This window comes from Colletotrichum jinshuiense, chromosome 3 (genome assembly GCF_051148585.1).
Source record: "Colletotrichum jinshuiense chromosome 3, complete sequence".
Classification (NCBI taxonomy): Eukaryota; Fungi; Ascomycota; class Sordariomycetes; order Glomerellales; family Glomerellaceae; genus Colletotrichum; species Colletotrichum jinshuiense.
The window spans coordinates 3,391,689-3,405,329 of NC_139310.1; the positions used below are offsets into that span (position 1 = coordinate 3,391,689).

The window sequence follows — 13,641 nt, forward strand, 5'->3', positions numbered from 1 at the left end:
AAAGTTAATTTTATAAGCTAATAATAGATTTAGTATTATATTTATAAAACTATTATTTATTTAGTAGTAGTTAATATTCTAGCCCTTTATAAGCGGTCTAGTATAGTTCACCCTATCTAAAAGTAAATTATAGTATATATAACCCTATAATAGCACCTTTATCCTATACTAAATCTTAGTATTTTAATATAGTTAAAAATACTTAATAGTATAGAACTACTGCTAGCTTAGATATTACTTTAACCGTTACTATATAAACGTAAACTTTATTTTCTTATTATTATCTTTAGCTAAGAGTTTAAAGCTAAAGATAGCTATATTAAGCTTTAGATTACTTAAAAGCTTAAAGAATATTATCTCCTTATTAACAGCCTAAAGGCTGAAATATTTAGTAACTATACTTGTTTATAGTATATCTCTATAGGTAGTATATAAAGTATAGTAATCTTTAGGCTATAGTAGACTTTATAAATTAAAAGGAGTATTTTTTAATAATATTATAAAGCTTATATACTTTCTAAATAAAATTTCTAGTATTTTTTAAATATTAAAGCATAAGTTAATAGGTAGACTTATAGAAATTAAGCTTTTATATATACCTATTTATATTTAGCTTTTCTTTAAGGCTTTAAATTACCTTAAATAGAAGCGCTTTCTATTTAGTATAACTTACACTATAAGGATTAACAACCTTAGTAGTAGTTTTAAAAAAGCTATTACTATTAAAGAAGTATCTAAAGCTTTTATTAGTATTACATCTATCTACTATTTCAGCTTTACTTATATATATATATATATAGTAATAGTTAAAGTAAGGTTTAAACTAATAGGTGTTTTATACTATTAACTATTTTTAACTATATTAAACTATTAAGATTTAGAATAAGCTAGAAATACTATTTTATAGGGTAATATATATTATAGTTTGCTTTTATAAAGTATAAACTATACTAAACTACCTATAAGGAGCTAGAATATTAACTACTACTAAAGTTGGTTTTATTAAAGTTGTAAATATTAAATTATTAACTTCTATACTTTATAATTATATTTTGAGTAATTAAATTATTTTAGTTACTATAGTATAAATTTAATAAAATTATATATAAAAGTTATATAATAAAATCTATAGTAATTATATATAATAAAATTAATAAGGTTCTAATTAACTAGAAAGCTTTTTATATTTTTAATCTAAATATATTAAACTATTATAATATTAAATAGTTACTAGTGTATTTTAAAATTTTATAATATAACTATTAGGTTTAATATTAATAAACTAAATTTAAAACATTTAATTTTCACTTTAGTAGTAGTTATTATTATAAACTACTATAATAAGTATTTTACTTATTAGGTTTAAAATAGATAAAGGTTTCTTTATATAGAATTTAATAGATTAAAATAATTTATTTCCTATTTAAATAAAAATATAAAGGTTATTATTAGTAGCTTAAAGAATTTAAATAGTGTTAGTTTATTAAAATTCTTATTATATTCTCTATAAATAGTCTCTTTAAAGGTATTAATCATCTTAACTTTTAATATAATATAAATAGTATAACTTTTTTATATTATTTAGTTCTTTATTATAAAAATAGTCTCTTTTTAAAGGGTGTTACCTTTTATATTAATTAGTATTACTTTATAATTAACTTAAAACACTTAAATAAAAATATTACTTAAAGTTTATTAAAGTATTTTAAGTAAGCATCTACATACTTATAGCTAATATAAACTTTATTTTCTATTTAAGCTTATTTAAAGTATAGCTTTTAGTTATTAAGTAATTTTTATATAATATTAACTAGTTAATATATATTATTTAAACTATTTAAAGGGTAGCCTTTAATATTATTATTATATAACTCTATTTTATAGGTAGTATAAATACTAAAATTTTAATAATTTTAAATAAAAGTAGTAAACCTATTTAACTTATATAAATAAGTATATTATATATAAATACTAAAGAATTAAATATTAATTATTAAACTCTTTATAAAGGCTGCTTTATATGTTTTTATAAGTATTTTTAGTTTTAATAAAACTAGTAAGTTTCTATATTCTAAAGATACTATAATAGATAGAAATAATAATATTATCTATTAATATACTAATATATATTTAGTCTTTATTATTACGTTTAACTCTAGTTTATATTACTAGTTTATTCTCTTTATTATTAACTTTATTATTATTTCTACTATAAGTAGAGTTTTTAAATTTATTTCTATTTAGCTTTAAGTATAATACTAGAGTTAATATAGTAGATATAAAGTTATTATTTAAATTAAAAACCCTATTTATTTAATATAGCTTTTAACTATTTATAATAGTTAATAATAATAATAGTAAGCTAGTAAATTTATAATTAATTAATAAGTTAGTAGGTATTTATTAAAAGAAGTTTAATTTTATAAACGTTTTATTATTAATAAAACTAAATATACTTATATTACAACTTTAACTATATATATAAAATTCTATTTAATAATAATTTATAATTACTTATAGTTTTTATAAATTAGTAAAAGAAAGATAATATAATTTAAGTTTATAAATTAAGCTATATAGACTTTTTATACTATCTTTTTAAATTAACTACTTTAACTTAATAAGTTAATACTAAATAGTTAACTTTAAAATAATAATATATATTTTTTATTATATAGATTAAGTCTTTTCTACTACTTTATATATATATATACTAATTAAAGGTTTTAAATATATAGTAACTAAACAAGATTATATATACTACTTTATAACTACTATAGTAATAAAGTAAGTTTTTTACTTCTTTTATATACTAAATTATATATTAATCTATTTATATAATATAGTTAATATAATCAGTTAGTATAATATACTTATATAGTTGCTTAAAGAAAGTAGCTTAATAGATTTATTTAAAAAAAAGTAATACTTAATAAGCTTAGCCTTTTATTAGATAGTAAGCTTTTATAAGCAACTTAAATAAAGCTTAATAGTAGCTAATTTAGCTTTATAGTATATTTAACCTAGCTAACTATATTATCTATCTACTTAATTATTTTAGTTAAACCTAAATAGACGTCTTTATATAGTATATATACTTATATATAGTTAAGCTTAGTTAAATTCTTTATATAGATATTCTTTAGTTAGTACTCTATAGTATTATTAATAATAAATAAAAATAAGTTAGTAAATAAATTAGTAAATTAAATATAAATATACTATAATATAGGCTAAACCTAAGTTAATATAGGAAGTATATTATTATAGTCTATAAATACTTAATAAAGGTAAAAAAAACCTTAAGTTTAATATTATAGTAATTAGAACTAAATATTATATAAAGTAAAAAATATATTTAATTATTTTTATATAATATAGTTTAATTAAGTTATAGAAATAGTTAATTTATTTAAAAAATATATAATATTTAATTTATATTATACTTATTAATTTATATTAGTAAAAGAAAAAATATACTATAAAAGTATATAATTTACTAAAATATATAACTTAATATATATAAAATAAATTTATTTATTTAAAATTTAAGTATAATTAATACTTTAACTAAAAGAAATTATATTTATTATTATTTAAATACTATTATTTTTTAAGTACTATTTTTATATAAATAACATTAAGTATATAAAACCTTTATATACTATATATTTATTAATATAATTATTATAAGTAAAAAGCTAGTAACTTAAATCTAAATAAAATAGATAATATTATTTTAAAGCAAAAGAAAAAGAAAAAAAGAATAATAAAAAGAATAAATTATATATATAAAGTAGTATATTAAATATAAAGTAGTATATTAAATATAAAGTAGTATATTTTTAAATCTATAAAATAAAAACTAAAGAAGTATTAATTATTATTTCAAAGTGTCACGAGGCGAATCTGGGCAGGTTGACACACTGCTGTATTGACCTATCTGCGAAGACTTGAAGGTGAAGAAGGGAAAATTCTCTACAGCGGAGCTGGGCGCAGCCAGCTGTCCCTTTGTGGGCTTGCGGCAAACGGCCACCAATCACGTGCCCCGTCACGTGATACCAGGTCAGCCTCGTCCAACGGTCCTTGTCACGCATTCCACCAGCGCCGTAACAAAAGCATATTTTAAAACCATTAAAAATAGTAATAAAGTTTTAAACATTTTAGTTTAATATTAGTAACTATTTTATATAATATGTTAATATAATAAAGCAGTAAGTACTAGCCACCAAGGTGTTAATATGCTTTTCATTTGTAGAGTGGATGCAGCGTTAGTGCTGGTTGGAGTAGGTGTAGTAGTTGTAGCAGCCTCAGCCTTAGCACTTGTAACCACTAGCGTTGTTGTTGTGACCCTGCTCGCTGTAGATGACATCATTGAAGTTGTAGTTGGTTTGTCCTCTGGATCACCCTGTCTAACAATTTTTAATGTATAGTTGCTCGCTTCGAAGTGCGTGTCTGCTCCGGCGTGTTTTATTTCAGTTCCCAGCTCGAGTTGCCCTAGCCAGAGGGCGCCAGACAGCATCCCCTTTTGCCAAATGTATTTAAGCAAGGGCCCATAATCGGCGTCCGTTCGGGTTAGATTGGTGCGTGATAGCCATGAAAAGACGTGCTGCCCGCCATCATTCCAACCGTGATACAATGAGAATGGGATTCCATCTATGACAACGGTGTCTTTGTCAGGAGTCGATTCTGCCCAGCCAAGAGGTTTGACGGTTGGGGTCCACCAGGTCCAAATCATAATTTCGATGGGAGCGCCGACCATGGTCGAGTTTTCTTTGTTGTCGGACAAGAACATATCGACGGCGACATTGGCGTAGAGAGAGATGTCGTCGAAAGCTCTGGCCTGCTCCTCCGCGTTGGCCGTTTCTTTGCCAGTGACGTATGTTTGCCAGTTGCCGGTGATCTGAAGTTGCGAGATGTTCCATAGTTGAGCCGGGAGCCTCGTCGGATGAGCTTTCATGTACGGGTAACCTTTAACGAGAGACGATTCTCCAGTCCATTTGTAGGCGACGCTGAAACCTCTGCCGCCATTGTGGACGGAGAGGCACTGATATCCAGAGCTGTCGTTACCCCAAGCATTGTTGTTGACTATAGTGGTTATTAGTCACAGGTCTTGAGTCTCGATAAGAGTAACACGTGAGAGCAACTTTGCGAATGAGAGCGACGCACATGAATAGGGGACCTCAGTCGAGTTCCACCAGTCTGATTGGCCACAAAGGTTAATGTCGCTATTATCCGCAACTGCAAACCCAATGAATTGAAAAACGGCGAAGAATGCCAGAATGAAGGAGAATGCAACAGCCATGATCGCGCATTAAAGGGCGGCCAGACAGTGCAGCGTAAGCGTAGCGAAGTAACGAATGTCGGGATGAAAATTCACCAAACGAAGTATGAAAGGAGCGTCGGGCATAGGCACAGTTCAGCCATCCATGGTATTATTAGTCGAATGATTAGGTGAAGAGGACGTGGAGGAGGAGGTGGGGAGGGCAGGTGGCGGTGGATATTGGAATCCTCCAGGAGCGAGCGAGCGTGCGTTCGAGTGAGTGAGTGAGTGAGTGAGTGAGATGGAGACGAAGATCAGAATTTCGAAATGAAAAAAAGCCGGAGTGCAGTCGCCAAACTAAGGTGAGACAAGAAAACACCCAGCCCAAGCCCAAGCCCAAGTCCAATCCTAAGCCTAGGCTTTGGGACCAGCACCAACCAACCATTAACCAATCCGTCGGCTGGCGATGCACTTACCAAGCCAACCGGCACGAGCCGTGAAAGGCCCTTTCCCCTATCATTAGCGGTCTCCGGATTACTTTACTTGCTTTGGCTGGTGGATCCGGTCTCCCTCCGCTATTTCAATTTCAACGGGGGCTTTGCTCGAGTTATGTGACTATCACTGGTCACAGGCACAGCCCCTTGCTTAATAGATGGCGCTAGTAAGACCCGGTTCGCAACTTCGCAGCTGGGCTGTGTTTAATTGCGCGCATTTGTAAGGGCTTGGATCCCCACGTATCGACGGCTTCACTTTCACCATACTCATCCTCATTCTATCGTTGAATGCAGTAGCCCAAGTTTGGAAACAGAAGAATGAAGGTTGTGTTGACCAACCACTCCAGAACAAAAATATTATGACGAGCCATTCAGTCCTCTGGACACGACCGCGTATGTAATTTGAACCGACAGCGTCGGAATGCCGCCACCATTGGGCCCAAGCCAAGTGGGCCTGGGCGCCTGGGCGCCTGGGCGACAAGAATCCTGACGTGCCAGAATGCCTAAGCAGTGGCCATTCTTTCATTGCCAAACTGTTGTCACTGTAAACGGCTCTATGAACCTCGATGGTACGGTCCTGGAAGTTACTATTTGTCACTTTATGCTACCGTAACATTCATCACACCACATGTCTTCTGGGAAACAGTGACCAGAGGTTAACTTGTCAAACAGGGAAACCCACAGTTGAGATTCAAACACAGCAGCCAGAAGAGGTATATATACAGCTTTCTCGACACCATCTCAGCCTCCACTGGCAGGGTCGGAACTGCTACCTCCACTTGCCATAGTAAGACCTTGTACCATTGCCAACCTTGTAAGAGCTGTTCACCTTGGTTCTGCTTATTTGGTTGCGAAAATCCGAGATGCGTTCTGGTTAGCACTGCCAGTGGTAACATCTCAAGACACGACAGGGGCGCCTTGTGATGCTCCACTCTGAGGAGCTTGGGATGATTCCCAACTATGATTCGTCTTCAATTACCCATACCAATGTTAAGTGACCTGTAGCATACATCATGCCATTGGTTGGTCACTGGATAGACCATATGTCATCGCGGCAAAAGACTAATAGAACAGTTAGATTCAAGTCGGGACGGGGAAGTAAGTGAATTCGATACTCTTCACGAATACCTTCTAGAGCCCTCTCAACACCCAACCACGTAACCGTTGACGGCAAGGAGCCCAATGGCTTTTCGGTATCGAGCCCAGGCCGGCAAGTGCGGGCCCGCTGGACAGTGACGTTCGAGCGTACTGAACGTCAGGAAGCAGCGGAACGCAACGAGTCCGGTTCTCACTCCTCCTCCTTTGCCTGGGCTATCACCCGCATCGCTCCTGTACCCAGTGTAGTGTGCAGCAGCACTCATGGTAACACTCGGGATTAAGTAGGTCCTGTCTAAGTTGGCCGTCGTCCAAGGAGTTGGTAAAATGTAGTGTAGATTAAGGTACAAGATAATATACTGGCTGCTGACATGTACCCCCCCCCCCTTAATGCTCTGCGAAGCCCATGACCCAACAAACCCCAGTTCATCAAATCTCAGTCATGGCGTACCGAACAGCAAAGGGGAGTCCATGGCATGTGGCTGGGGGCACAGCATTGTCGCGTAAGTGTGAAGAGTCGTTACGGCAATCGTTCAGTGAGAGGTAAATTCAGGAAATGCGTTTTCTCGTCACGGGATCGAAGTAACAAATCCAAACAAGGTAGCGACGTATATCGCGAAGAGGTTTAGCGAAACGAAGAGCTATACGAGTCGGCATGAACTACCAAGATGCCCAATCGTGGCTGGCCACTTGCCCGCCCAGTTATAATACACACACCTCTTCGAGTCCATCAATGCAATAGTCATCAACATAGAAGGCTACGCGCCGCCGTTCTGCAAACGCTCAGACTCAAGCTCCCTCTCAGCCTGCTGATAGTACTTCGCCGTATCAATGCCATGCTGGTTGTGGTTGACAAAGTTGAACCAGGGTATGACACCCATGAACAAGGCCGAATATCTCGATTGCCGCGCGGCGACACCTTGCATGTGGGGGGTCAGCCTACTCTCTCCATAGAGTGGCTCACCAGCCTTGACCTTGGAAACCATCTCCTTCATGTCCAGCTCAACCTCTCGCGCATTCTCGGTGGCTCCGTAAAATCGTACTGTGAATCGTCTTGTCAGCACCTTTCGCCTCTCCCAATCGGTCATCTCTGTAAGCCCTGTAGGCCCAGGCGTCCTTACAACTCGAGCGTTGGTAGAAGTACAAGAAACCTCCAGCCAAGCCAATGGCTCCCGCCAATCGCATGGCCTGGGCCATACCTCCCTTGCCGACATGGGACGGAGCGAACTTCTCGAGGGTGAGAAGAGCACCGGGCCCGAAGGCGGCAGCTACGGCTCCATGAAGATAGTCCGAAGGCCGAGCATATCCCACGACTCTCTTGAAGTGCCTAAAGATGCCCACCGTTAGCAATGGGACTCAGGGAAGTGGCTGCGGTGGACAGATCGGGGCATACGGATCGTTGTCGATGAGCTTTGCGAAGTGACATGTTAGCTAAAGGATTTCGTCGGAGAGATTCTGAACGTCAGTGACATACCGGGTAATCGCTCTTAACGACCTTCGTCGGTGCGTATGTCTGGGCTTGTGCAGTAGCCATTGTAACGGACGGCAATTTGTGGCCCAATTGCGTCAATGATGGCCGGGAGCTCTCAGCATTCAGCGTTCGAGATGGATGTTGAATTGGTTATGGATGGATGCTGATTGGGACTGTGCTGTGAAAACACCTGAGGCACCAAGTGCACAGACCGGGCTATGTGTGGCTTGAGATTCCCCACCACCCTTCAAGGGTGGCTTGCAATTTATGCGCCGAAGCTTGATGGACGCGTTATCTAAGATGGAGACGCGCTTTGAGGGGAATGTCGCGTAGAGAGTCTTAGGAAATGGGCCGGTATTTCCAGGACCGTGACCAACAGTCTACATGCTCACATTGAAGCTGCCAGTATGTCTTCGAGAACCGTTCCGGAATACGATGATATCGATAATTACGCCATTGACGACGTCGACGACCCTTTCCAGTCTCCTCCTCCAGAGACTAAAGATGGCAGTGCGAACAAGAGGATGAAGGCCGAGGCCTTAGGTCTCGACGAGGAGGTAGAGGTAGCAAAGCGAGCGAGAGTACCACGCGTGAAGCTTGATGAGGCCCGGTTGGTTCCTTCACTTGGGTACATGCGCGCCTGATAACTGACTGAGCTATGACAAGGTTGTTGTCGGAAAACGGGATCCCTAAGCTTCGGAAACGCGCTGCAAACCTCAAATTCAAGGGAAAAGGACACGAGGTACCCATACTCTCCACCGTACACATAAACGAGCGCTAAATTGTCTCCTCCAAGTTCTCCGACGCATCCCGTCTTCTATCTTTCTACCAGCTTTGGCTCGATGATTTATTCCCCAAGGCCAAGTTTCTCGATGCTTTGGCCATGGTTGAAAAGGCGGGCCACAAGAAGCAAATCACACTAAAAAGGATGGACTGGATCAATGATGGCAAGCCAAAACCTTGGGAAGCGGACGAGGACAAGGTGGAACAGAATATTGGTTTAATAAGCCAGGAAGCAGACAAGACCAATTCAGCGCCGGCCGTACTGACAACTGCGGGTCAACAGCTGGCGACACCAGAAATAGGAGATGTCCCAGATGAAGATGACATTTATGGAGCAACGCCGGTGGTCCAAGTTGAAAGGCGGGAGGAACAACGACTGAAACATCCGCCCAAGGAACTAGAAGATGACGATCTTGATGCCTTGATGGCCGAAGCGGATGCGGCAACCCAAGCACAGATGCTATCTCAGCAGGAGCTCAGCGTCAAGTCAGTCTTAGATGACTTTGCAGACGAAGAGGCAGCTTTGGCAGAAATGGATGGGCTATGGTAACAGCAAGTCAAAGTTGTCGTAAATAGTTATACAGATCTTACGATGCATGGGGGGGGGGCAACGGCGTTAAATATGGCAATAGGATACCAGGGTATGGCTTTTATAGCAACGCCTGATACAGGCGTAATGACTGATTATTATTCATTCAAATGGTCTTCTGTCCTCCGCCTCGGAAAGGGAAATAAGCATAAGCGTGCTTTCTAGACGCTCAATACCCTTTGGGCGGAGTTTGGTTGGTTCTTCACGCATCGTGACCGATACAACAAACACCTTGGTAGTAATTTACGCTGACTACCGTAATGTTCTGGAATCTTTCACATGTTCACCACACAACGTCGGAGCATCGGAGCAAGTTGTCATAACATCAACGTTCATTGGTCGCAGCGCGACATTCATTTGACAAGATTTAATGTTACAGACCCAGGGTGTGTACTTCTATTTCCGCTGGGCACCACCTTTACGCCATGAATACACAGTTTTCCCACATCCAGTATGCCTTATCAAGCCAATCGAAAACGCTTCCCATGGTCCTTCATGTCCGCCTCTCGCTTCCTCTTGGAAGCCAATGTCAACACATAGTTCTTGGTAAGTGTCGAAGTGCTATCTGCCGGGTTGGGGGATTGGTTATAGTTTGGGAGTATGCCCCCGCGGATCATCTTCCGCTCTTCGACTCGTAGAGCCCATAGTAACGTCAAGAGAATTTCTTTGGACGGTAACGGTGCGCCGCTTAACCATGTCTGTGGTTTGCGGCCGCTGTCGCGCCCCGCCGGAGATTCGGTTGACAATCCCCCTTCCCGGTCATCGCATCCTTCAGACACCAACCGCAATGCCTCCATCGTCGCATCCATAAGTGGACGCGCCAGATTGGGGCTGCAGGTTAGGATTCTCTGAAGAGACTTGAGTCTCAGAGTTGGTAAGATCGCGGCCGAATTCCGGGTCCGCTGCGACGGCTGCGCCGTTGACTTCGTCGTGTAGGAACTCGGTGATGTCGAACGGGTCTTGGAGGAAGGCGGAAGAGTCACCAGCCAGATAATCGTGTTCATAATCAAGAGAGTTGGGGGAAGAGAGAAGCCCGCTTTCAAGGACATAGCGATCTGCGTCAAGGGCCGCCGACAAACTGAAAGAATCACCGATGAGGTGACCAACAGTGTCTGAAGCTGCAGAAAGAAGGCCAAGGTCGGATGCAGAGGGGTTTGAGAGGCCAGCCATGATTGCGGAAGGTCCTCCGACAGTTGACACTGCAGGTCGCACAACATCGCTGCAGGACGTTGTGTCAGGTCGGAGGTCGACTTCGCAATAGTGGTCTCGGCCGTTTGCTGCTCCTCGACGCTAGCCTCGTCACTCTCAGAAATCGGTGAGAGTTCGGGGGAAAGAGACGCGGGATTGACGGTGGCGTTTGGTTGAGATGAAGTCATCAAGTCATCGACAAGTGACTGTGTCTCATCCAAGGATGGGCGGTGCCCGTCTTGAGAGCTGAAAAGCTCTTGGGATAGAGTGACAGACTTGGTGTGGAGGGGATCCAGAGGCGATGAAGACCGTGTTAACATGCCCGAGTCACGACGGAACTTGTTTAGTTCCTCCACCAGGAGTTGGTTGGCTTTGGTAACATTCTGAAGGGCTGACTCGAGCTCCTTATTGCGTCGCTCAAGGGCTTCCACCTCTAGGCGTTTCCGCTCACGAGAGGATTGAGCGGCCCGACGGTTGCGAAGAACACGCTCCACACGACGCTGCTCTTTTTCATCCTCGGTCTTGGCTCGTTTTCTTTTATTCATGTCAGAATTGATAGAGGCAGAGTTTGGGCGCAGCTGACTCACCTTGGGGGTAGATTCGTCTTCGGTTCAGGGAGAACTTGGCCCCAAGACTTCCTCTTTTTTACACCCTTTTTCTCTGGGGAGCCAGATGTTGTCGCCGAGGGGGTAGGAGATGCAGCGGCAGCGGTATCGTCATTGAACGGAGGGGGCGTCAACATGTCGGAGGGGTCCACTGTGTGATCGGCGACGGAATGTGCATCACCGAAGAGCGAAGGGTACAGTTCACCTGGTGTCGAGACGAAAGACTCGGCTGGCGAGTCCTCGAACTTGATCATTGGTGATGTCTGTTCCCAGGAAGCCATTGCGAGAAACGTAAATTATAACCTTTCGACTAGGCTCTAATAGACGTTGTTAGGAGGACTTCTTGGTTGGTGTAGCATGTAGTCGGGTTGTCGAGAGTGTGGATCGGTGGCAGAAAGCTGGGGTTTGGAGATACTCCGATGTGGGATAGATGTGGGTGCCGTATCGAGGTGCCGTCCTACTTCCTCAATAGAAAATATAGCAAAAGCAGCCTTGCTAAGTAGAAGGCATGATGGGGACAATGACGACTCGGTGGATGAGTCAGACAGGGTTAGGTGAGTCACCGAAGCAAGGCACCAGCTTAGGAGAATAGACTGGTGGTACTAAGATGGGGGAAAAGGACAGAGTGTTCTTTGGTGCGGTGGGATGTCAGATTTCGATGACAAGAAAGTAGGCGATGTGGCCTCTTTTGTAACTTGAGGCCACGCTGGCGACCTTCCAAGGGGCGGAGGGACGGGAACCAAGGGACGGCCAAGGTTCATGCCTCAGGCAACAAGAGACAAGCCCCCAAGGGCGAGGTAGCCGTGGGACAAGGGGGCGAGGGTACCGAAGGCAAGGGAAGCAAGGGTCGGGTACCACCTCTTGCTTCTCTCCTGAACTGGAGTCAGATCACGCAAAGTCTCAGGGGACAGAGGACGTGGAGAGGTGTGGGTGGATACCTTGGGCGAAACCCGAAGAGGGAGGTAGGCGCAGGGGAGCACCTCCTGAAGGCGGAGGGTGATTGGTGGATCTGGTCAACAACAGCGACGGAAGGAGTGGGAGCGTGCACCGGCCCAGAGGTTTCACTGGTTCGGGTCCCTTCCATGGGCGACTGTGGATTGTGGGACATGAAATGAGATAGAAGGTCCATACACTACGTAGAGAGTATGAAGGAGGTATGTATGTACCATCCCTGCGTCTGTACTCTCTTGCAAGGGCAGGAATGAGAAGGCACCGCCTCCTCAACGAAGCACTTTAAGTCTGGACTCTGGAAACTGCCTCCGCGTTTGTCCCAAGGGCTAAGGTAGGAGAGGAGAGGAGAGGAGACTGCACTCTGACTCTGAGCACTGTAGTTATTATACCTACCTTTCCGTCCCTCTCTTTTCATCTTCCACCCTGGCCTGTCATGTCGTAACACGATAAATCAATCACCAACCAATGGAAATAATCCGGAGACGCTTCGTGTCTCTGCTTGACTCTATTCTCTAGCTCTCCCGACACTCGTCAGATAAATTGAAATGTCTTGCATCAAAAAATGCCAAAGACGCCGGCGGATGGCCCGTCAATTCTAAATAGGAAACACGGGAGTCACGGAACAGAAACACGCTTAGCGCCACGCGCCTCAGGAACTCCCTTCTCTCCCTTTCCGTCGGGCTTTCGGATACTCGTTTGCTAGGTACTGCCTTCGTCTCCCTTGCAACTTTTGCCTCCTGTACGTACACTACCTCAGACGGGACTCCGGAGGAACATGCTCAGAACCGGCTCAACTGTAATTAATTGGACTTTGGACACACTCGTGACACTTGCACTCCTTTCTATATTGCCTCCATATTACATAGTATCCTTCTGACCCTCATCTCGACAGAAGCAATTGAACGGGGCTTCGTCATTCCGAGCCGACTAGAACGGGCAATCAACGGCCGCGGTCCACCGGCGCCTCGCCTACAGACAACGCTCGGAGATGGCTCTCATCTCCTGGATGATTGAATGCATAATGAAAATGAGGAAGGGGGAAACAACTGAGATACTCTTCGCTACTATACTTCTGCGGATCCTTCATCTTTCCCTCGTCCGTCTTCAGCAAGTATTGCATTGCATTGCTGAGTTGGCTGACGGCTGATGTGACGTGCGACGCCAGTAAGCTGAGCTCACCATGCCTTAGCTGCGAGCAACCA

At 41.2% G+C, this 13,641-nt stretch overlaps 4 protein-coding genes across 4 annotated transcripts; 1 reads left to right on the top strand and 3 right to left on the bottom strand.

Annotated features, from left to right (window-relative positions):
* Positions 1-4,271: 4,271 nt before the first annotated feature.
* EsH8_III_000943 (uncharacterized protein) lies at positions 4,272-5,305 on the bottom strand (the record flags this gene model as incomplete). Its single annotated transcript, XM_083262668.1, has 3 exons — positions 4,272-4,309; positions 4,408-5,088; positions 5,170-5,305. 3 exons carry the CDS (start codon positions 5,303-5,305, stop codon positions 4,272-4,274), a joined length of 855 nt encoding a protein of 284 aa, XP_083123155.1.
* Positions 5,306-7,610: 2,305 nt separating this feature from the next.
* EsH8_III_000944 (NADH-ubiquinone oxidoreductase 21 kDa subunit) lies at positions 7,611-8,386 on the bottom strand (the record flags this gene model as incomplete). The annotated part of the gene is made up of 4 exons (XM_083262669.1): positions 7,611-7,894; positions 7,974-8,179; positions 8,246-8,262; positions 8,327-8,386. The coding sequence occupies 4 exons, from the start codon at positions 8,384-8,386 to the stop codon at positions 7,611-7,613; spliced, it is 567 nt and encodes a 188-aa protein (XP_083123156.1).
* Positions 8,387-8,730: 344 nt separating this feature from the next.
* EsH8_III_000945 (replication fork protection component Swi3-domain-containing protein) lies at positions 8,731-9,656 on the top strand (the record flags this gene model as incomplete). Its single annotated transcript, XM_083262670.1, has 3 exons — positions 8,731-8,933; positions 8,990-9,065; positions 9,120-9,656. The coding sequence occupies 3 exons, from the start codon at positions 8,731-8,733 to the stop codon at positions 9,654-9,656; spliced, it is 816 nt and encodes a 271-aa protein (XP_083123157.1).
* A 500-nt stretch (positions 9,657-10,156) lies between these two features.
* Positions 10,157-11,769, bottom strand: EsH8_III_000946 (transcription factor HAC1; the record flags this gene model as incomplete). The annotated part of the gene is made up of 2 exons (XM_083262671.1): positions 10,157-11,417; positions 11,471-11,769. 2 exons carry the CDS (start codon positions 11,767-11,769, stop codon positions 10,157-10,159), a joined length of 1,560 nt encoding a protein of 519 aa, XP_083123158.1.
* Positions 11,770-13,641: the final 1,872 nt, after the last annotated feature.